The sequence below is a fragment of the Entelurus aequoreus genome, linkage group LG12, assembly GCF_033978785.1.
Source record: "Entelurus aequoreus isolate RoL-2023_Sb linkage group LG12, RoL_Eaeq_v1.1, whole genome shotgun sequence".
Lineage (NCBI taxonomy): Eukaryota > Metazoa > Chordata > Actinopteri > Syngnathiformes > Syngnathidae > Entelurus > Entelurus aequoreus.
Window position 1 is genome coordinate 30,845,037 of NC_084742.1, and position 24,415 is coordinate 30,869,451.

At 38.3% G+C, this 24,415-nt stretch overlaps 3 protein-coding genes across 6 annotated transcripts in view; 2 read left to right on the forward strand and 1 right to left on the reverse strand.

Moving 5' to 3' along the window:
• slc26a5 (solute carrier family 26 member 5) overlaps positions 1-2,575 on the forward strand; it is a 35,694-nt gene extending 33,119 nt beyond the window's left edge. For all 4 annotated transcript variants that reach the window (XM_062065649.1, XM_062065648.1, XM_062065650.1 and 1 more), the window contains 2 exons: positions 81-135; positions 1,497-2,575. In XM_062065649.1, coding sequence (XP_061921633.1) covers positions 81-135; positions 1,497-1,639 — 198 coding nt within the window. In that variant the 3' untranslated portion in view covers positions 1,640-2,575. The remainder of the gene's footprint in view (positions 1-80; positions 136-1,496) is intronic.
• Positions 2,525-7,735, reverse strand: psmc2 (proteasome 26S subunit, ATPase 2). The gene is made up of 12 exons (XM_062065662.1): positions 7,563-7,735; positions 5,586-5,623; positions 5,422-5,503; positions 5,232-5,331; positions 5,007-5,138; positions 4,488-4,560; positions 4,254-4,349; positions 3,886-4,050; positions 3,713-3,800; positions 3,406-3,608; positions 2,878-2,974; positions 2,525-2,782 (listed from the first exon to the last, which is right to left on the reverse strand). The coding sequence occupies exons 1-12, from the start codon at positions 7,630-7,632 to the stop codon at positions 2,625-2,627; spliced, it is 1,302 nt and encodes a 433-aa protein (XP_061921646.1). The 5' UTR covers positions 7,633-7,735; the 3' UTR covers positions 2,525-2,624.
• Positions 7,736-7,927: 192 nt separating this feature from the next.
• dnajc2 (DnaJ (Hsp40) homolog, subfamily C, member 2) overlaps positions 7,928-24,415 on the forward strand; it is a 36,389-nt gene continuing 19,901 nt past the window's right edge. Inside the window, exons 1-8 of the mRNA XM_062065652.1 lie at positions 7,928-8,149; positions 9,906-10,096; positions 10,795-10,870; positions 14,706-14,804; positions 15,711-15,933; positions 16,007-16,072; positions 16,153-16,244; positions 16,332-16,453. Coding sequence (XP_061921636.1) covers positions 8,095-8,149; positions 9,906-10,096; positions 10,795-10,870; positions 14,706-14,804; positions 15,711-15,933; positions 16,007-16,072; positions 16,153-16,244; positions 16,332-16,453 — 924 coding nt within the window. The 5' untranslated portion in view covers positions 7,928-8,094. The remainder of the gene's footprint in view (positions 8,150-9,905; positions 10,097-10,794; positions 10,871-14,705; positions 14,805-15,710; positions 15,934-16,006; positions 16,073-16,152; positions 16,245-16,331; positions 16,454-24,415) is intronic.

The window sequence follows — 24,415 nt, forward strand, 5'->3', positions numbered from 1 at the left end:
AAGAAGAGTACTCGTGACTAAAGATAATTGCTACAACGGCAGTATAATAATAAGACACGTATACCTATCTACCTATGCAGGTAATCAAGGAGTTTGCTGCAGTGGATGTTCGAGTTGTCATAGCTGGCTGCAACAGTAAGTAACCACCTTACAATACGTCTTTCTATATACTCATACAGACATACAAGAATATAGTAATTGTTTTGAAAATATATAACATTTAAATTATTTACAATTACATTTGTGCTAATATTTTTTATTATATAAATAATACAAATGTATTCATTAATAAGTTAGATAAAAAAATGTTTACATGTACAAACAGTGATGTGGAATATTATAGACATGTTTTGTATAAGTTGTATTTAGTTTGAATTGAATTCCATACAGCATAAGAAGACATAGAGATGTGAATCTTACAACAACTCACAACTCACCGATTATTGAGGTGACAATTTGATTCAGAATCGCTTCTTGATTTAAACTGATTCTATTTGTTACATAAATAATAAAACCTTTCTAAAACGGTTACAAAAGCTCGTCTTGGCTGCGCACATACGATGTTGTGATGAGTACAAAGCATGGAGATGCCCTAAAAAAAACAACATATTTTTTAAACATGGATTCTTTTTAAAAGAAAAAAAGATTTGATCCAGAATTGAAATGAGAATGCCGTTTCAGACGTGGATTTATTTATTTTCCAGCACCTCTAAGGTGTGAATGTTTGCATTATATTCAGGGGAGTTATATGTTGCATTTAGCTTTATTACAATTCTGTACAGAATTATGTGTATTCATGGGAAAACTGCCTTTTTTGTTATTTTGCCTATCATCCCCAATCCTTTATATGAGACAAGAACACACATCTTTCCTTTCCTGGGCCTTCTAAAAGCTGCTAGCACAAAGCGGCCAACAATGCGGGTCATCTACCCCTCTGCTAAATTAGCCAAAAAACATTTGATGAAAATATGTCAAATTGGCCAGAATCCAAGACAGTCTGAATAATCCAGGTTGTTTTCAGAGTTTAGAGGCAATAACATGCCACCAAACAGTAATGTTTGCAATGTATTACAAGGTACTTTTACGCCCTGTATGTAGCTTAATTTGAATGATATGCAGCATTATGTGTATTTTCATACCCATAAATCTCAAATCTAAAAGAATTTAAAAAAAAATGTTAATAATTCAAGGAAGTCAATGTCATGAATCATCCCAAAAGTAATGCGTATTAAAGTAGACATGTATTTTTATGTTGCGTTTGACCTCATTTAAATTCCATACAGCTTTTAATTACGGTACATGAAATACTGCATTGACCCAAATATAGGCTGCCTACTATTTTTACCAGTGTGGAACAAAATTGGTTGTCTTATAGTCAGGGTATAGAGATTTATATTGCACATGCAATCTTAGAATTAATTTGGGGAAAGGTATACAATTATAAAAACTACATGAAGAAACACTAACTGGTATCACATTTCCTGTTTGGACCGTAGGAACTCTTCTATCTCAGCTTGATGAGTTGCAGTTCTTTTCCGGAATCATCAGCCCTGAAATGGTGTTCCCCACCCTCCATGACGCCGTGTTGGACTGTCAACACTCGGTACCCGCCCTGTGCCCCAACATGGGACCGCTGTGATGATGGTTTAGACTGGATAGAGCAGTTATTGCACTGGTGAATGTTCTTTTGCACTTTTAAGCAGCGCTCCAAAGGATGATGAGCTTGTTAAAAACGTCCCAATCGCAGAAAGTCTTGTCAGGATTTGAATGAAACATTCGACAAGTTACTATACTTCTTGTTACTGCAGTGTTGCCTTGTGATTGTGTATGCTGTTGTGTGGAACCCAGACTAGCTGACAAATGTCAACATTAGCGACACCAGCCATTGCTGTACTTGTGACTTTCACCACAGACATTAGATATTTTATGCTCTTATCTAACGTAACTGCTGCAGTAATTTTGTTGCATGGCTTGACCTCAAAAATAAAGCTTTCGTACTGGTGCAAATCTTTTTTCCAGTGGCTAACAAGCTACAAAAAGGTAATTCAATCAGACCTTTATGTACTGTATGTCGCATCAAGCAAGTTGCAACACAGTGTGGCCACATTTTAGTTGCTGTGATAGAATCCAGGTTAATATTGCCATTTTATTTTGAAGCTTTGAACAGGAAGTCAATGCACATTTCAATGCAGTGTATTTCACACTACCTAGCGTTAATGATAGTTAATACAGTACATATAAACTGAAACATTCTTCTTAGAAACAAACCCTTTGCATTTTTTATTTAATGTCTACAAAAGCGGTCTTGTTTTGTTGACTGAAGCCAGCATTTTTTAAGAAACCGAACATGGACCACGACTTGAAGAGCTGGGTCGCCAAAAATGCTGCAACACTTTTAAGTAAATTTTCTATATTGCTTTTCCTCAAGTGTCACATAAATGCTGGAGACTATCCCAGCTGACTTTTGGTGAAATGTCAGTTTTCTTATTTTGACAAACCTTTCACATTTTTTAAATGAACAATCATGGGACTATATTTTGGAATAAACTTTTATTTTTAAATGGCAAAAAGACAATATTTCTTGACTCGGTTCTCTGTTTTCTACATAAAAAGCCAAGAAGTGCTTAATTGTAGGTCATGTATCGGGGCGTGGCGCTGAACTTGGCGTAGGACTTGATGACTTTGTTAACGGCCTCCAGGAAGTCTTTCTCTGTGGCGATCTTTCTGCGAGCTCTGATGGCGAACATGCCGGCCTCTGTGCACACACTGCGAATCTCAGCACCTGGTTAAAAAAAGCGCCACAATATCAAACATTGTGATTCTTCCTTGCTACTACCAAACGATAATATCGCATTATGTCTACAAAGGTGAGTTCACCTGTGCTGTTGGGACAGAGGCGAGCTAACAGCTCAAAGCGAATGTCTCTCTCCACACTCATGGAACGTGCGTGAATCTTGAAGATGTGCGTGCGACCCTGAAGCAAATGAAGATGTTACGAAATGGAAAAATGGGAAATCCTGATATGAACTGACAGTAGCTCTCTATTGTGAATAGCAAAAAATGCAGCTTTAATATCCTTTTACCCAATTTTTCCCTCCAAAAATAGTATGTTAAGAAAATTATACATTACCATCATTTCTTTCTCCACATATTTGCAGATTTCTTTACTCTATTTTTAATTGTACATTTAAAAAAAAAAAAGATTAATAAGTGGTTCGATGGCACTATGCAGGGGAAAAAGTGCTGCAGCTTTGACAAAACTGCACATTTAAAATGTTTTTGTTTGCCTGTCATTGTTATTGAATGTAAAATATCCTAAATACCCGAGAAGCATATTTTAGGGTTTCCAGTATCAAAAACAGGGCTTTTTTATTAATTCATCCATTATTTTGCGGTTTATCCCACCTCTAAATCGGGCAAGCTGAACTCGATCTTTCTGTCCAGGCGTCCGGGTCTCATCAGGGCCGGGTCCAGCGTGTCTGGTCTGTTAGTGGCCATCAGCACTTTGATGTTGCCACGGGGGTCAAAGCCATCCAGCTGGTTGATGAGCTCCAGCATAGTCCTCTGCACCTCGTTATCCCCGCCAGCGCCGTCATCAAACCGTGCCCCTGGTAGGTTAACAAAATAAAAATTGTGGAAACTGTACTGGCACACAGCTAGATGCCGTAATTCATTGGGTTGATGCACGTCATGTTGATGTAATCCGCATCACCTCCAATGGCGTCAATTTCATCAAAGAAGATAAGACAGGCCTTCTTTGTCCTGGCCATCTCAAACAACTCACGCACCATACGGGCACCCTAAAAGACACAAAAACTAGTTAGAATCCAGCACCATTCCCACCTAAGGGGGGGGAAAAAGGATTTAGCCATGGTGTGCGCTCACCTCTCCCACGTACTTCTGCACCAGTTCAGAGCCGATGACTCTGATGAAGCAGGCGTCTGTGCGATTGGCGACAGCGCGGGCGCACAGGGTCTTTCCGGTACCAGGTGGCCCGAACAGCAGCACGCCTTTTGGAGGCTCGATACCCAGATTGACAAAACGCTCCGGCTGGTGTTAAAAAACATTGTGTTGGAGATTGGTCAAAATACTAATCATATTGATACCAAGGGGGATGTCAGCATCAAATTAATACTAGCATATTTTTTTCTACATCAACAAATTGAAGAAAAAAAAACAACAAAATCATTCAATGATCTTGAAACAGAATATGGTCGCCCAGATCTAATCTAAATGGTAAATGAGCTATTTACATGAAGCAAGGGGGTCTCCACCACTTCCCTCAGTTTTTCAATCTGTTCCTTACAGCCACCAACATCGCTGTAGGTAACATCCGGCTTCTCTTCCACCTACAACCACACAATTCAAAAACAATTACTTTAAAGTTCCAGCATCTGTATTGAAAACAGATTTGAACTAATCATTTTCAATAATCACTTGACAATAAAATAAAAGACAATTTTCAGTGTTGCCTGGGGTGTTTTTACCTGCATCATGGTGACGGTTGGATCAATTTTAGGAGGCAGAGGGATGTGGATCTGATACTTGTTTCTGTCAACACTGAGGACACAAAAAAGTATGTTAGTGTTTCTCATTGTTTACAACAATCACACACACCTCTATACAGTGTAACATATTTAGCCTTGTCCTCCACAAAAAAGTATGTTAGTGTTTCTCATTGTTTACAACAATCACACACACCTCTATACAGTGTAACATATTTAGCCTTGTCCTCCAATGATTGATAATGACACTTAAGATACTAATAAATGTACTTTATTTGCCGTAATGCAGGGGATGATTACTATCTTAGGGGAGCGGCCACACACTGTGTATGGAGGTGCACAATTATCTGCTAGCTGCTTGTCAGCCGGGTGACTAAAAACAAACTGTCAGACAGAGGGAGTTTGTAAAGGGATGAATGGTCTGGGAAACTCTGTACTTGAACCAGACTTTGAAGCATCTAGTAATCAGTGTGTCATTTCTAATTTTTTTCAATTTCTCACCCTACTCTCATGCCCTCCTCGATGTCTGTTGGGGCCACCTGGTCACTTAAGTCCACCACAAACTTGGCAAACTGCTTCACATTGATGATGTATTTGGGGTCCTCGGAGTCTGCGTTGATAATCTTTGTGCACCTTTTAAAAGCCAATGAAAACACACAGAATAAAACTCACATGTAAAAGAATAAGTGAACTCCGCATTGCAGCCTCAAAAAATGCAACATTTACCTTGCAACTTGGAGCGGTTGCTCACTTTGAAGGGTCTGTTTGTCAGCAGCCAGATCCCAGAGGGCGGGTGGTGCCAGCCCCGTATCTGACTCCTTGATACCTGGCAAAATAATAGTTGAAATGATACTGCTGGAGAGGGAAGATGTTTATTGTTGTGGGAGTCTCTGTTCCAGGTGTGTGCTTTGTTTACCTGTGAGCTCGTTGATCTTTTTAAGCAGCTGCTGAATGTCATCTTCCACTTGTTTGATCTGTCTGGAATATGTGCTCTGACCCTGACATTAGAAGACAATGATGGAGATTAAAACAGAATGCATTTCATACTTGTATTATTATTTTGCACGGAAGCTCTCTTACATAAGTCTTCAACAAAGCGATGTCTCCTTCATCCAAAGCTGCGTTGAAGATAGTTATGGTTTATTTATTTTACTTTTTACAAACAAATACCACTAAAGTACATCACATGTTTACACTTGCACAATTTAAAATATCTGAAAAGGAGTGGGAAAATGACAGAATTTTGAATACAGTCTTGGCACTAAATCTATTGGGTCGCGAAAAACCCAAGACCGCACAACATCACTCGCTTCACTTTGCAGCGCATAACAAGAGGGGGTTTATTTGATTACACAAAGAGACCTCAATTTGACCTCAACTGTAAATGTAAAGGTCGAAATACAAATAAATGCTACTTTCAGGCCCTGTTTTTTTAAGGCTGTGAATTTTTGGGCACCACACAATTTGATTTGATTCTTGGGGGTAACGATTCGATTCAGAATGAATTGTCTTTTCAAAACTGTTCTTGATTCAAAATCAATACTTTTTTTTAATAACATTGGGTGCCAGTTCTATGATTAACTACATTCCTCCATAAAATAGATAAACAGCTCTGATAAATGTCTGTATTACGTAGAAGAAAACTGGTTTTGTTTAATAAAATTACTGCAACCTAACTGTTAATCTATTCCCTGCCACTTAACCGTTCATCTATGCACTGCTATATAGTGGTTTATTCATCCTTCACTGCCATATTACTGTCATCTATTCATTGTCATATAACTATTATAATTGCTAACTTGCCTGGACCACGAAGCTGCTGTATAGGAGGAATGCTCAACTAAGTTTTGTTGTGTTGCAAACACATTGACAATAAAACATCTATCCTATCCTGGCAGTAAACCTTAAAAAAAAACATTATTTTCAGGTTTCTCAATGTTAAACATTTCACACATTGCACTATTTTGTTACACTTTATTAAGCATTTCTTACATATTCCTTATTGTTGTACCTTAATTTAAAGGGGTTATTTGTTAAGTGTTTACATTAACTGTTCTCCATGGCTGTGTTGACATTTCCTTTCTTTTCCACTTTGGTAGCTAAGGGGCTTATAATCAGAGGAAGGTATAACAAATTAACATTTAACATTTATATTTTTATTTCCTGGTCCATATTTTCCATAGGTCATAAACTATCAATAATTATCGATATGGATCAATATAAAAAATGATACAGTTTTCAGCTATATCGCCCAACCCTAATACGATATAATTTCTAATAATAACAATTTATTCTAGCCCAAGACCAGACTTAAAACCAGGGGAGACAGGGCCTTCTCGGTGGTCTGCCCTAAGCTCTGGAACACTCTGCCCCTCCATGTTCGAACTGCTCCCACAGTGGAATGTTTTAAGTCTCGTCTTAAGACCCACTTTTATTCTCTGGCTTTTAAAACTACGTGAGTTGTGTGGTCCTCTGTTGTCCTCTGTGTTTTTAAAATTTTGATTTCCATTTACTGTTTTAATTGGTTTTACCCTTTAAAATAGTTTTTAATCATATTTATTTTATATTGTTTTTTATATTGGTTTTATATGTATTTATTCAGTCATTGGTGGAGCTAAGGATAATATTTGAATATTGTTTTTAATATTGTTTTGCAGCACCTTGGAAAAATGTTGTTGTTTAATTGTGCTATATAAATAAAGTGGATTGGATATAAATATAACTTATATTTTAGGATAGCATCTGGCCGGAGAATGCATGTAGTTGATGACCCCTGTGGCCGACATAGTGTACATGCAACGTCAATGAATTTGCAGCACCATGACTATAAATGAGGCACTTCTTGAGCCGCAATTAACAGTTCAAATTTGACATTTTGAAAATAAAATTCTAACATGTTCCTGTAATCAGCTTTTGTCAAGTTACTGTTTTATTTACGTGCGAAAACAGACGTAACTTGCCTCAACGACCGTAGCTAACTAGCTAACAGCTACTAGCTATAGATTCCCACTGCTTAACAAAGACCGCTAATAGTTTGGCAGCTTGTTAAAATGATACCTCTGATCGGGGAGTCATCTTTGGCCTCCTCTTTTGTCTTCCTCTGGTCGTCTCCTAAATAGTCTGGCATATTTACTTTAGAGGACTTTCTAACTACCACAACGTAATGCTCAAGCAGCTAAATTGTACTATTACACAGCAGCTTTAGGTTTCCGTTTCAGGACCGGAAGTAGCTGTCGGAGTGTTATCAAAGGTAGACCCGCATTAGATACACTTTCCTTTAAAAAAATCGGATTATGCGTGATTGTAAAACTAACTAAATTAAGATTATTATTATTTTTTTAATTTCATAACATTTGCACCAGTGTGTTTTGTGAATTTACGAAAATATATACCGGAACAAAATATTAGGAAATATCTACTGTAACACGGAACATTTTACAATGTGACACGCGGAGTTTCTCACGAATGTGTTCTTTTTTAGTGGATGCCCATGTGGTGTGTAATTAATCGGGCCTGGATTTGAAGCACTTTGAAGCATATCATTTTATAATTGCGGCACCTGAATGTTCGTGTTGCCATCCTTCTAAACATGTTGTTAGAAGCGGCGGACGGGGATGGAACGACTGTGTTGAAAGCTGTTGCCGGTAAGAAGTGTGTGTGAGGCCAGAGGGAGGTAGCTTGCAAAGCTACACTACTTTCAGTTTGTTAGCATATTCGTTAGCGATATGCTTCATGACTGACAACACAGTGAGCTAATATAAAAAACAAATCTAAGTTGAATGTGTTCCTTATATATTTTAATGACAGCAATAGTGGGAGTTTAACCCAGCAATGATACTGTTGCATAATAGCAAATTGCTGCCCACTCATGTCCCACATAATGCATCCTATTGACAGGTAGTCCATTCATTTATTTTAAACCGATACATTCATTCATATTTCACCACCTGTTTTATTTAAACGACTTTCTATTTTATTAGGAAAGTAAGTTATATATAAAAGTACAGGATTTGTACTTCAAGAGTAATTTACTCAACTGCTTATTTGAAGTCAGAAGTTTATTGGGAATATTTGTTTGTGTGCGATTTAACAAAGATTTAAAAAAAAAAATGTATATATATATGTATGTATGTATATATATGTATGTATGTGTGTGTATATATATATATATATATATATATATATATATATATATATATATATATATATATATATATATCTACCAGCAAGTTTTAGAGCACTTCATGCTTCCTGCTGCTGACCTGCTCTATGGAGATGGAGATTTCAAGTTCCAACAGGACTTGGCGCCTGCACACAGCGCAAAATCTACCCGTGCCTGGTTTACGGACCATGGTATTTCTGTTCTAAATTGGCCCGCCAACTCCCCTGACCTTAGCCCCATAGACAATCTGTGGGGTATTGTGAAAAGGAAGATGCAGAATGCCAGACCCAAAAACGCAGAAGAGTTGAAGGCCACTATCAGAGCAACCTGGGCTCTCATAACACCTGAGCAGTGCCAGAAACTCATCGACTCCATGCCACGCCGCATTAACGCAGTAATTGAGGCAAAAGGAGCTCCAACCAAGTATTGAGTATTGTACATGCTCATATTTTTCATTTTCATACTTTTCAGTTGGCCAACATTTCTAAAAATCCCTTTTTTGTATTAGCCTTAAGTAATATTCTAATTTTGTGACACAGGGAATTTTGGATTTTCATTTGTTGCCACTTCAAATCATCAAAATTAAATGAAATAAACATTTGAATGCATCAGTCTGTGTGCAATGAATAAATATAATGTACAAGTTACACCTTTTGAATGCAATTACTGAAATAAATCAAGTTTTTCAAAATATTCTAATTTAATGGCTTTTACCTATATATATATGTGTGTGTGTGTGTGTGTGTGTGTGTGTGTGTGTGTGTGTGTGTGTGTGTGTGTGTGTGTGTGTGTGTATATATATATATATATGTGTGTGTGTGTGTGTATGTATATATACATATTTATATTTAAAGTAGGACTGCAACAACTAATCGATTAACATCGATTATAAAAATAGTTGGCGATTAATTTAGTCATCGATTCGTTGGATCTATGCTATGCGCATGCGCAGAGGGAATTTTATTTATTTATTTTTATTTTTAATTTTTGTATTTTTTTATATAAACCTTTATTTATAAACTGCAACATGTACAAACAGCTGAGAAACAATAATCAAAATAAGTATGGTGCCAGTATGCTGTTTTTTTTCCAATGAAATACTGGAAAGGATAGAAATGTAGTTGGTCTCTTTTATCCGATTATTAATTGATTAATCGAAGTAACAATCGACAGATTAATCGATTATCAAATTAATCGTTAATTGCAGCCCTAATTTAAAGTTGTTTGCCCTATACTAGCCTCTGTGCAGGTTCTGGTAGAGCCGGTGGGGCGCTGGTTCGAAGCCTATGTGAAGAGGCGAAACAAGAACGCCTCAACCTCTTTTCAGGAACTGGAAGAGGAAGAGGAGTCATCAGAGGAGTCCGATGATGAGGAGTTTCAGCTGGAGGAGCATCCATTGCTCCGAACTCTTGACCCAAAGGATTGGAAGGTGTCAGAACTATCCAATACTTGCTTATTTTCAGTAATCAAATTAAACAAGAACACTTAAATTGTTAAATACAGTGGAACCTGCTTTAATCGGCCCCTTTTATGTTGGCAAGTTGTCCCTGTTGATCAAGTACTTGTTCACCATGGGTTTTTTTTAAGTCAGGGAGCTATACATACATGGTGGACCACTTTTTGTTAACAAAACATTTGATCAAAAATTAGTCTGATCATGTCAACATGTGTTGTAGTATTGTTAACATCATCATTATCACTACGCAAAATGACAACATCAACTTAACTACCTTCTATTTACACAGCATTAAAATTGCACACAATGATTTCCTGTTCTGTGCAAAGTAAGCTTCTATAAAAGGCATGGCATTGTTAACCTTGAGTATACTACTGCAACTACCCATCTAGCATCCATTAAGAAAGATTTGCATACAAAAAGTTCATTATCGTCCATTCTCCTAACGTCTCTGGCCAAAGCCACAAGTAAATGTGCAAGCGATGGCCAGTTTTGGGTCAGCTAGTCTGAGGAGAGTTGACTTAAATGGGTTCGGGTTCCACTGTACTGCATTTTGTAAATTTGCAATAACCCCAATGTCTGACCTGTGATCAGTTGATATGGTACCATTTGTTGATCTTTATTTTAATGAAATAGTTTACAACATTTTGCCTCTGTTATTGTGCTGTTAGAATCAAGATCACTATGCTGTCCTCGGTCTCCCGCACTTGAGGTACAAAGCCACTCAGAAACAGATCAAAGCTGCACGTGAGTATGCTTTTGAGTCCTTCTCCCTAGTTCCTTCTTTATACTGTAAGGTACTCACTTGGCTCTTCTACTACGATTACTACTACTACTAACACTACCAGGTTTTCCACGTGTCATTAAAAGGCATTAAAAGTAATTAAATGGATTTTGTGAAAATTAAGGCTTTAAATGGCATTAAAAAGTATAAAATACAATGTCTAAAGGCATTAAAAATGCTCATACAATTGTAGGACTGAGCGGATAGTCAATAAATCAATTAATGGAATAATAAATGAAAATAAACTTGATAACTTTGCCGGCATCAATAAATTGCTGTCTGTTCCTTTTTTTTGTCTCTGGCTTTCAAAATGGATACAAGCGGTCTCACTCTGTGCATTGCTCTCAGCACCTCAGCATATTTATTTGACAGTAGAATTAAATGAACAGAGTGAAGCTTCTTGTCCATCATCCACAATCTTTGTTTCGGTATGAGCAGGGAGGAGCGCTGGCTTACACATACAGAATACACGGACATCGCCTCACTAGTCACGACTCACTAATGAAAAGCCCTGCTATGGAAGTGTTATCGTAGCAAAATTATTTGCAAACATGTATCTCAATCTGAGCGTGTGTAATCCAATTCATGTGTATGTGTACTAATGTGTGTCTGTATATCAATGTGTGTCTGTATATCAATGTGTGTGTGTGTAATCAGATCTGTATGTGTGTATTCTAAGTTGTAGTGTGTGTGCGTATTACCATGTGTGTGAAGCAGAAACTTTTTATTAGCTGTCTTTTTAAATGTGACTTTTGTGACACTTCCGCTATGTGCAACTTGTCTGTACAGCGATTTGAACATGTGATATGATTTGTCTGTAACGCCCCCTTACCTTTCCTTTTACTCACTACTAGTCGGCACCTTGCAGCCACTCACACTTGTGTTGCTGTTGAAACCAAGAACAATGGACTTTTCATAATTTGCTGTAAATAAAAGTTCACGCTTTAGCAGTAACTTAGTGGTCACAAGTATTTTTGTGTTCAAATAAGTGATTATGTAATGACATAGAGGCCGAAATAATTGCCTTTCTTCCACCGGGGGGCGGGGCTCTCGCTTAGAAATAGGGCGACCGTGAGAAGCTCTACCATTCGGGAGGAATTAAGAGTTAAGGCGCTATTTCTCCACATTAAGATGAGCCAGATGAGGTGATTCAGGCATTTGGTCAGGATGCCCCCCAAATGCCTCCCTGGGGAGGTATTTAGGGCACAACCGTCGGTAAGAAGCCATGGGGAAGAACAAGGGTCTCACAGTCATCTCTGAGAAGGATGACTGTGGTATGACCGGAGGAACAGCGATCATTTCAGCCACTGTGTAATTACTGATAACTTATTTGAATACAAAAATAATTCTTACCACTAAGTTACTGCTAAAACATGAACTTTTATTGACAGCAAGTGATGAAAAGTCCATTGTTCTTAGCATCAACACCAACACGGGTGTGATTGGCTGCAATGCGCCGACTAGTGGTGAGTATATGGAAACCAAGAGGAAATTTAGTCAAATCCTTTTACACGTTCAAATCACTTTACTGACAGAAAAGTAGTACACTGCAGACGTGTCGCAAAAGTCACGTGTAAAAAGACAGCCAATAGAAGGTTCCTGCTTCACACATGTCTAAATACGCAAACACATTTTTTTTTTTCACACACGCCATTGAAAATACGGACAGACAGATATTTTTTTACACACAAACAAATCTTTAATACGGACAGACAACTTAAAACACACGCACCCGGATCTGATTACACACAAACAGATTGTTATAAAGACACACATTAGTACACACACACGTGAACTGGATTACACATGCACAGATTGGGATACTCCTTTACAAATAATTTTGCTACAATGATACTTCCATACACTGCTAAGTAAGACAAGTTAGGGTGGTGCCTGTGTGGTAATAATTCATCTTCAAACTGAATGAGCAACATGAGCCCATCAGATAGGATGAACTAGCCAGGATGCCTTGATGGCATTGACAATAAATAGACAACAAAAAAAACTACTTGACCCAGTTTTTCCAACTGGGGAAAAAAACTGCACTTAAAAATGTTCAATATTTATTCAAGTGCAATTTTTACTAACAAAGATTGAGAGTCCGTTTTATTTTTAAGTTTGTTTATTTTCATCCATCCATTTTCTACCGCTTCTCCCTCTGGAGGTTGCGGTGGGGGGCTGCAGCCTATCCCAGCTGCACTCGGGTGGAAATCAGTGTACACACTGGACAAGTGGCCACCTCATCGCAGGGCCAACACAGATAGGCAAAGAAACATTTACACACTAGGTCCAATTTAGTGTGACCAATCAGTCTATCCCCAGGTGCATGTCGTTTAGAAAAATAAGTTATTAACCTTCCAATTACAATAGTAAAAAAAAAAAATACCATGGTAATGAAAAATAGGTTTATTGCGTTTGAAAGGTTACTTGCATTATTGTTAAGTATCATGATTACAATAGTGCTTAATTTTGCCACAGTTAATGTAAACCTTTCAACTATTCAACATTATAATTGTCTAATTCTTACAATGTGTGCTTTCGACTATATATAATAACGATCTGCAGTAGGACATGGACATACATTTGTTTCAAGTTTAATTGAAAAGGCATTTAACATGTTATGTAGACCACAAGGAAGTGTTTTACATTTAGAAAAAAATCATAATATGACCCCTTTAATGCGCCTTATAGTGCGGTGCGCCCTTTGTTGGAAAATAGTCCTGAATAGACCCCCTCATTGGCTGTGCGCTTTATAATCCACTACGCTCTATGGTCGAAAAAATACGGTAGTTCATTCTCCATAAATTGAGTTTCAAAAATATGTGGTTGTGAATCATAATTGGTCCAAAAATAGTTGTTTTCGTTGTTTGTTACCAAGTCTGCAGTTTTTAGAACACACAAGCGTTTTACACACATTGTCAGATGTGCGCTGCTATGGAAACAGAAATAAATGCTCCGAAGAATTAGTTCCAGCAATGATTAAATTGATCAAAATACAGTAAATATTGTACATAATACATATTGTTATGAATGTGTTTGTTACTACATTATATATAGACTTGCATAATAACGATCTGCAGTAGGATATGGACAATACATTTGTTTTAAGTTTCATTAAAAAGGCTTTTAATTATATTTGCTGATACCTGCAGAAACCCTGACTACTACGACATTACTATTTGCGATTCAAAGTACCAATGATTCTCACACACACACTAGGTGTGGCGAAATTATTCTCTGCATTTGACCCATCACTCTTGATCACCCCCTGGGAGGTAAGCGGAGGCCGCGCTGAATCATTTTTGGTGATTTAACCCCTAATTCCAACCCTTGATGCTGAGTGCCAAGCAGGGAGGTAATGGGTCCCATTTTTATAGTCTTTGGTATGACTCGGCCGGGTTTGAACTCACAACCTACCGATCTCACTCTAACCACTAGGCCACTGAGTAGGTAGATTCTCACAGTTCTTTACTTGGTCATTGCAGTTTTGAGGCTTCGCAACCTAAAGTGACAAAAATAACCACACAGGCTATTGTTAGCTTGCGTGTTGTAGTGCCTCACCTTATCTTTTGCTCCACAGTTTCCACTTTGCTGCAACGCTAATCTCAGCGATATCTCCTTTATTGTCGTCGTTTGTTCCAGTATCTCACGTTGACCGACATGTTTAATGCGATGTGGTTGTTGCAGTTTCCCGCTGTGCTACTCTGGAGCCCAACTGTGCAGTGGAAAGGCGGCAGTATACGCTCTCTATTGTGCAAACAACTTACTTTGGTCACATACTTAATTGTTTCTCAACAGACAAAGCCATTGTGTTAAAACACCATCCTGACAAAAGGAAAGCTGCTGGGGAGCAGATTTTAGAAGGAGACAACGATTACTTCACATGTATAACTAAAGGTAAGATGTTACTTTTTAGGGATGGGCAATCCTGCTAATGTTGGTATCAATCCAATACCAAGTAAATACATGGCCGATATGGCCAATACCACAACTATGTAACAATATGAGCAACACACCAAAAAACTGTTATTTGTGGAAAATAAACTTAGAGAACTGAAAAATATCTAACTCATCATGCTTGTACCGATCTGATACAGCTATTGATACTATTCTTGGTATTTACACTACCAATATTTAGGCTGATCTTCCTACCTTTTACTATATAACAATATCAGTAATGTAAGGATAAGAGCAACACAGCATAAACAGATATTTGTGAAAATAAACGTAGAAGTAAACTGAAAAATATCCATCTCATACAGATATGGATACTACCCTTGGTATTAACAGTATCAATGTTTAGATTGATCTTCCCACATCTACTATACTATACGACAATATCAACAATGTAACAATCTGAGCAACACAACCAAAACAGATATTTGTGATGATAAACAAAGAAGAGAACTCACAATAATCCATCTCATCATGCTTGTGCTGATTTGGTACTACCATTGATATTGACAGTGGCAATATTTAAATAGATTTGCCCACCTTTAATATATACGATACAGTATCAACAATGTAACAATGTGGGCGACACAACAAAAAATACACAGTTTTTGTGAAAATAAACAGAAGAGAACCGAAAAATATTGATCTCATCATGCTTGTACCAATCTAATACTGATACAAAGTCAAATTGCTTGTGTGTTAAGCATACTTGGCCAATAAAGCTGAATCTGATTCTGATACTACCCTTGGAATAGATACTGTCCACAATAGAAACGATCTGCCCACCTCAGATCTTTTTACTTGCTTGTATCACCATGGGGTCCTCTCATACTCTGTTTTTATTCACAGCTATAGAAGTACTGTCTGACCCTGTGAAGAGACGAGCCTTTGACAGTGTAGATCCCACTTTTGACAATAATGTACCCTCAAAAGGAGAAGGCAAAGACAACTTTTTCCAGGTGTTTGCTTCTGTTTTTGAGCGAAATTCCAGATGGTCGATCAAAAAGCATGTGCCAAAACTAGGAACCGGGGAATCTTCCTTTGAAGACGTGGACAACTTCTACTCATTTTGGTATGTAGACAAGGTATCGTTTGAGACATATGTGAAATTAAATGTGTGTTAATACTCACTTGTGTTGTAACAGGTACAATTTTGATTCATGGAGGGAATTCTCATACTTGGATGAAGAGGAGAAAGAGAAGGCTGAATGGTAGAGTTTTTTACTCTTTAACCTAATGGTTGAGACCCGGAGTGTCTGACTGGCTTGTTTATATCCCTCCCACCTGATAGTCGTGATGAGAGGCGATGGATCGAAAAGCAGAATCGAGCCTCCAGAGCTCAGAGGAAGAAGGAGGAGATGAACAGAATACGAACACTAGTTGGTACAGAAACTGCAGATGTCATGTCACATCACTGTTGAGACGCTACATTAATGACGATTAGTAATGTGTTGTATTTGTTCCATACAGACACCGCCTACAGCTGTGATCCCAGAATAAAGAAGTTCAAAGATGACGAAAAAGCCAGGAAGGAATCTGAGAAGAAGGCGAAAGCTGAAGCCAAGAAGAGAGAGCAGGAAGAGAAGGAGCGAGTAAGTGTCATTTAACAAGTACAAGTGTTCACATGTGCTGGAGCCTATCTCCGCTACATTCAGGCGGAAGGCGGGGTACACCCTGGACAAGTCGCCACCTCATTGCAGGGCCAACACTGATAGACAGAAGGACCGCAAAATGACACCTATTAGCAGACATACTATCTGTATATTATCATATTATTTCGCAATATTATGCAAAACCAACTTTTCTTACCTTCTGGTACCTGCTGATGTGTATTTGGGATCTGCATAAGTCCTGAAATTTTGCGCGCATCCGCCATTGTAGTCTGTGACGACACCTTAGTCTATAAGCTTCTTTTTTTCCCCATCTTCTTATGGGGCATTCATCCTCCGCTGTTGCCAGTTATAGTATAAAGTATCGTAAAGTTCGAACTTATATCTGTCAGTAGACTCTCTATGGAAGCGTTAAAAACTACCGGTGCAAGTGGGTTTACATATTTCACACACGGAACATTAGTTATGAGAGGGTTCCGGTCAGACGGTTTTTCACGGGACACATTTCTGGCGTTGTTTTTGCGCTAGTTAGCCACGGAAGAGGAGATGCTGTGCCGTTATTGATTTAAGTAAAGTCTGAATGTCATTAAAACAATTAGCTCCATCTTTTGACACTTCTTCCACTCCCATCCTTGCACGCTACACCGGTACAACAAAGATGATGGGGAGAAGACGCTGTAAAAGTGGAGCCACGTAAATGAGACCGCCCACAAAACGGTGCATCCTGAAGCGGCGGTCAGAAAGCGACTTGAAGATGATCTGTAAAACATAATCTATGCAAAATTTTAACCAAATAACCACCATTACATGTTATTTAGACCGCAAGGAAGTGTTTTAAATTTAGAAAAAAAATCATAATATGACCCCTTTAATGCGCCTTATAGTCCGGTGTGCCTTTTGTTGGAAAATAGTCCTGAATAGACCCCTCATCGGGCTGTGCGCTTTATAATTCGGTGCGCTCTATGATCCGAAAAATACGGTAGTTCATTCTCCATAAATTCAGATTAAAAAAGATGTGGTTGTGAATCATAATTGGTCCAAAAATAGTTGTTTTTGTTGTTTGTTACCAAGTCTGCCGTGATTAGAACACACACAAGCATTTTCTATCTGGAAGTATGAACACACATTGTCAGACGTGCGCTGCTATGGAAACATAAATAAATGCTCAAAGAATTAGTTCCGGCAATGATTAAATTGATCAAAATACAGTTAATATTGAACATAATACATATTGTTATGAACGTGTTTTTTACTTCATTATATATAGACTTGCAGTGTGTATATAAAACACTGATGGAGGGTTTTGAAGCTGTTTTAGAGGGCTTTGAAGGCTACAACAGTGACTCCCATTAGCCGCATCTTCTAAGCGTTTATCATGTTTAAAATCCCAAACAAATGACGTGTGTTCTTGTCTCTCATAATGATTGTGAACGATATGCAAAATTCCCCAAAAAAGTGCTGTATCTCTTTAAAGGGGTCATGTCATATGATTTTTTTTTTTTTTTTTACATTTAAAACACTTCGTTGTGGTCTACGTAACATGTAATGGTGGTTCTTTGGGGAAACATTTACACAGATTTTGTTTCACAGACTTATTTTCAAGTCATGTTTTTCTCCCTTTTAAAACGGTTCGCTTTGAGAGGCAGAGTTGTTGGATGCACCTCGCCCCCACCCACGTTGAGTGCGCATTCGCACCGCCTGACTGAAATGTTTTGTATTTTTTAGCTTTCTTGCTTTTATTGAGAACTATGGTATCATTATTAAGCACCAATATTACTGGAGGATGAGGCCAAACATTTTACACACCGAGAGCAAGCCAGGAGCAGGCATTCTAATAGCTAAGCTAAACAACATTAAGAAATAACTGCTTAATAACATTTTAAAAGTGTAGATGGAAGTACGTTACCGCAGAAAGTATGCACTTATTACCAAGAAATTAACAAATAGATTTGTAAAAGTCTAGAGCAGTGGTTCTTAACCTGGGTTCGGTGAGTCAGCCTCAGGGGTTCGGCGCAGCCCCACGCGGAGGTCAAGACACACCGACTCATCATGTAAATAAAAACTTCTCCCTATCGCCGTATTATGGATACCCCCAAACAATGTTCCCTCTAATTTTCCATCTGATTTGCAGGTGTGTAATTTGTTGTGAGTTTATGCACTGTGTTGGTTTTGTTCTTTGAACAAAGTGATGTTCATGCGTGGTTCATTTTGTGCACCAGTAAAACAACATTTAACTTTGTCTTGAAAATTTAAATTTTTTTATTTTTTCACTAAAGAAGGGTTTGGTGAATGCGCAAATGAAACTGGTGGGGTTCGGTATCTTCGACAAGGTTAAGAACCACTGGTCTAGAGAGATGATATTATAACTGCCTTTAGTGTGTCATCATTGTCACACCTGTGACAAAAACAAAACCACGTGTTGGTGCAGTCTTTTCAGTCTTAAAAAAAGAATCGATAGAGTAGACCATCAAGACCTTCTGTCTAAACAGACTCACTTCAACAAGATGTCTAAGCTTAGTTTTAAATCTCTTACTTCTCAATCTTTGTGTGTTGGCGGCACTATGTTGTCTTACCTTGAACGTCCAGCAGGGGTCCCACAAGGTTCTATTCTCGACCAGTGTTCTCTCTCCTGACTTGTTAAAGGCCTACTGAAATGACATTTTTTTATTTAAACGGGGATAGCAGATCTATTCTATGTGTCATACTTGATCATTTCGTGATATTGCCATATTTTTGCTGAAAGGATTTAGTATAGAACGACGATAAAGATCGCAACTTTTGGTATCTGATAAAAAAAGGCTTGCCCGTACCGGAAGTAGCGTGACGTAGTCAATTGAACATATACGCAAAGTTCCCTATTGTTTACAATGATGGCCGCATGAAGTGAGAGAGATTCGGACCGAGAAAGCGACGATTTCCCCATTAATTTGAGCGAGGATTAAATATTTTTAAATGAGGAAAGTGCAAGTGAAGGACTAGTGGGGAGTGGAAGATGCTGTGAGAGCCGGGGGTGACCTGATATTCAGCTGGAAATGACTACAACAGTAAATAAACACAAGACATATATATACTCTATTAGCCACAACACAACCAGGCTTATATTTAATATGCCACAAATTAATCCCGCATAAAAACACCTAGGTGTTTGTTATGCTAGCTCCTAGCTACTAGCTCGAGCTAGTTATAGCTCGAGCGGGTAATATGGACGGGATCCTGTATATATAACCCGCCAATACAATTCAAACACCTGCACAACACACACACTCACTCAGCCCAAACAACCGTTCACCTAACCCAAGGTTCATAAAGCTTATATATTTAATCAAAGTTACGTACATGACACGCACGTACTGGCAAGCAATCAAATGTTTGGAAGCGCGCGGGTGGGACCTGATATTCAGCTGGGAATGACTACAACAGTAAATAAACACAAGACATATATATACTCTATTAGCCACAACACAACCAGGCTTATATTTAATATGCCACAAATTAATCCCGCATAAAAACACCTAGGTGTTTGTTATGCTAGCTCCTAGCTCCTAGCTACTAGCTCGAGCTAGTTATAGCTCGAGCGGGTAATATGGACGGGATCCTGTGTATATAACCCGCCAATACAATTCAAACACCTGCATAACACACACACTCACTCAGCCCAAACAACCGTTCACCTAACCCAAGGTTCATAAAGCTTATATATTTAATCAAAGTTACGTACATGACACGCACGTACGGGCAAGCAATCAAATGTTTGGAAGCGCGCGGGTGGGACCTGATATTCAGCTGGGAATGACTACAACAATAAATAAACACAAGACATATATATACTCTATTAGCCACAACACAACCAGGCTTATATTTAATATGCCACAAATTAATCCTAATGCTAGCTCCTAGCTACTAGCTCGAGCTAGTTATAGCAAGCGATCAAATGTTTGGAAGCGCAGCTGTGTACTCACGTTATCGCAACTGTGTATCCAAATCAAAGTCCTCCTGGTAAGAGTCTCTGTTGTCCGAGTTCTTCCATCTTGACTGCATCTTTCGGGAATGTAAACAAAGAAGCGCCGGCTGTGTACGTGTTGTTGCTGACTTCCCTCGCAAAATAGACATTTCGCACCGACAACTTTCTTCTTTGCTTGCTCAGCTTCTTTCTCCATAATGCAATGAACAAATTGCAACAGATTCACCAACACAGATGTCCAGAATACTGTGGAATAATGAGATGAAAACAGAGCTATTTCGTATTGACTTCAACGGTGTCCGAATACTTCCGTTTCAATGATTGACGTCACGCGCATACGTCAACCCTCAGAGGCGTTTCGAACCGGAAGTTTAGCGGGAAATTTAAAATTGCACTTTATAAGTTAACCCGGGCGTATTAGCATGTGTTGCAATGTTAAGATTTCATCATTGATATATAAACTATCAGACTGCGTGGTCGGTAGTAGTGGCTTTCAGTAGGCCTTTAAATCTACTTGCTAATTTCCTCTTCTTAGCTGGTTGTGCGTTTCCAGTTAGACTTCTGTAAAAGTGTACAAAGCACTTATTCTTTTCTTGTTTCACTACTTCACATTCAAGCTAGCTTAGCGGTTAGCATGGTTTCTCCTCGCCTCCTGCTGTATTTTGTATAGTGTGTCAGCGCTAGTTCCACATTTTAGAATCATCTATATTACTTTATTCAACATACTTAAATAACAGATAGTCGGAAGTTTGTTCATAAATTCAGAATCGTCCATGTCCTAATCGTCCATTTGCTCCTTAAAGCCTGTCTACTTCTGAACAAAAGTAAAACTGTGTCCATGATGTTCACAAAAGAACATAAAACTGGGAGCGGTCCAGTGTGTTCCTGGGGGATGTTGAACTTCACACCATAAAGGAGTTAAAGAACCTTAGGGTCACATTGGACCCTACACTCTCATTTAAAAAACAAAGCAAACACAAATTATATCCATAAAATTTCAAACAAATCCGACTATTCCTACAGTCAATGATACATTCACACATTACTACATTACAACCAGGTCACTCACTGCATACACCGAATTAAAACCTATAGAAATTAATTCAATCAAATTTCGTCGGTGCAGTTTTGTATAAGTTTTTTACAGACTAGTCCCACCTTCATTTTTGACATACATTACACTAAGATTTTGGCACCAGAGCCTCCTCTGGAGGAGACCTTGACATCCCACACAGAAAAACAACCTTTTGGTCAAACATTTCTGTCAGTCTTAGAAGTCACAACCTAGCAACAAACATAAGTGAATGCACCACTTTTTGCACATTTAAAAAGCATGTTAAACTCTTTCCGAAAAGTACCCAGTCATGACATCACCTGAACTGATTTTATTGTTGTCATGTAAATCTGTTTTTCATGGCTGTCAAAAATAACAAGTTAACTCATGCGATCACCAAAAAATATCACGTAAAACCTTATATACAGACAAAGATTAATCACGCAATTTATTTTGAATACACATGCTAATTTACCTTAACCGCAGATGGTTACCGGAAAGGCGGCGAGGTTTGTAACACCTTTTGATTACTCATTAATCCAAATCAAAAGTGTGATTAATCTGATTTTTTTTTTTTAAATCATTTGTCAGCACTGGTGTTGTCCTTCTCTGTTTCTTGTCTTCCTGACTCAGGACTACAAATGTAACATTCTAAAATGTAGCTCATTTACAGTCTGTACCCAAGTATACAAGTGTTTATTATTGCACAAATAAATACAAATCGACGAACATGGTCAATCACTTTTGTCGACATAAATTTTAAGAGCCAAAGGGGTAATTTCGATGAAAAAGGATCCATTTATGTCGACAGTATTGTTAATTTCATTATAATCAAGCAGTGTGAAAGTGTAACATACCTACTGTCTGGTTACACAACATTAAACAGTGACTTCCTGCACACTTCAAAGTCAGCTTCAAAATAAAAGCACATAAAGTGGGTACAGAAAGTATTTAGACCCATTTAAATGTTTAACTCCGTTTCATTGCAGCCATTTGCTAAAAAAAAAAATCAAAAGTTTTTTTAATTTATCATTAATGTACACTCAGCACCCCATCCTGACAGAAAAAAACAGAAATGTAGACATTTTTGCAAATTAATTAAAAAGAAAAACTGAAATATCACATGGTCAGAAGTATTCAGACCCTTTGCTGTGACACTCATATTTAACTCACATGCTGTCCATTTATTCTGATCCTCCTTGAGATGGTTCTGCTCCTTCATTGAAGTCCAGCTGTGTTAATTAAACAGATTAGACTTGATAAGGAAAGGCACACACCTGTCTATATAAGACAGGTGTGCATGTCAAATGAGAATCATGAGGTCCTGAGTTCAATCCCAGGCTCGGGATCTTTCTGTGTGGTGTTTGCATGTTCTCCCCGTGACTGCGTGGGTTCCCTCCGGGTACTCCGGCTTCCTCCCGCCGCCAAAAACATGCACCTGGGGATAGGTTGATTGGCAACACTAAATTGGCCCTAGTGTGTGAATGTGAGTTTGAATGTTGTCTATCTGTGTTGGCCCTGTGATGAGGTGGCGACTTGTCCAGGGTGTACCCCGCCTTCCGCCCAAATGTAGCTGAGATAGGCTCCAGCATCCCCTGCAACTCCGAAAGGGACAAGCAGTACAAATTGGATGGATGTATAATATATTATATATTGCATAGGCCTACTTTGATGGCAAGCCAAGGCCAACAGTAAAATTACTGCCACATTTCGTTCAGCATAACTCCATGTTGCATCATGTTGCATTCTCTTCCATGTACGCACATCACCATCTTTCAGTGCACGGTACAATTTTGTGAACCAACCCACATTACGCAAAAACCACGTTACGCATAAATCAGGGGTGGGCAATTAATTTTTACCGGGGGCCGCATGAGCAACCCGAGCACTGCTGGAGGGCCACATCGACAATATTTCAATTCAATTTTGCTCCATATTATTTTTGATATATACCGTAAGATAAATAATAATAATAATAATAATAATAATAATACTTTCATTTAACCTAACTTAACGTTATACCAAAAGCACTGCTTTGGAAATCATTTGTACCCCTTTCAGAGATCACATTTAGTTCCCCTTAAACATCCCATGTTGCACAATGAAATGTAAGCATAGGATGAAGTGTGCATTCCTGTAACTTTCTCTAGTAACAGCATTCCATGATTAATATAAATAAATTAACATTAATAATAAATGACAGTAAAATAAGCACACGTATGACTGAGGAGTCATAGTGTAACTTTGTGTGGTGTTTAAGTTGTCCGACTTTTTGTGTGGCCATAAACGCACCAGTGGCTTAGTGGTATGCGTGTTGGTGACAGATGACAAGTTGGTTTTGGCCTGGTTTGTACGGCAGAAAATGACTAGTTTTTCGAGATAGAAGTGTTTTACTCATGTTTTTGGTGTTGTTATGGCCGAATATAAACAGTTTTGCTCAATAAAGTGATCAATATAATTCCTGGCCTCGAAGCATCTCGATAGACGTTACAATAATTGAACGGTGTTCAATTGAACTGTGTTGACGAACACCGTTAGGGCCGCTTGTTGTCACTGTCACTCAGAGTTTCATTGCAAAATTACACAGAATAAATGTGTTTATTTTGTTTAGAATTCAGATGGGATTGATTTTGTGCGCGGCATATATTTGCTGTGCGCAGAGGACGCTTGAGCAGTGCGCAATTGCGCAGGCGCGCACCTTAGAGGGAACGTTGCTTGGCAGTCCATGTCTTGTTGAAAACACGCCATTCCTCATCAACTTTTCTCTTTTTAGCGTCTCGGGTGTAAACCGTGCATCACTTGTCGCTGTGCACCTTCACTCACAGGTTACACACGGACATACGCCCGTAAATAACACTTTTCAAAATAAAAGCAGCACAGTTGTATTGCGCGCACGACATAGATGTTTTTTCAACTTTATTTTGTAATT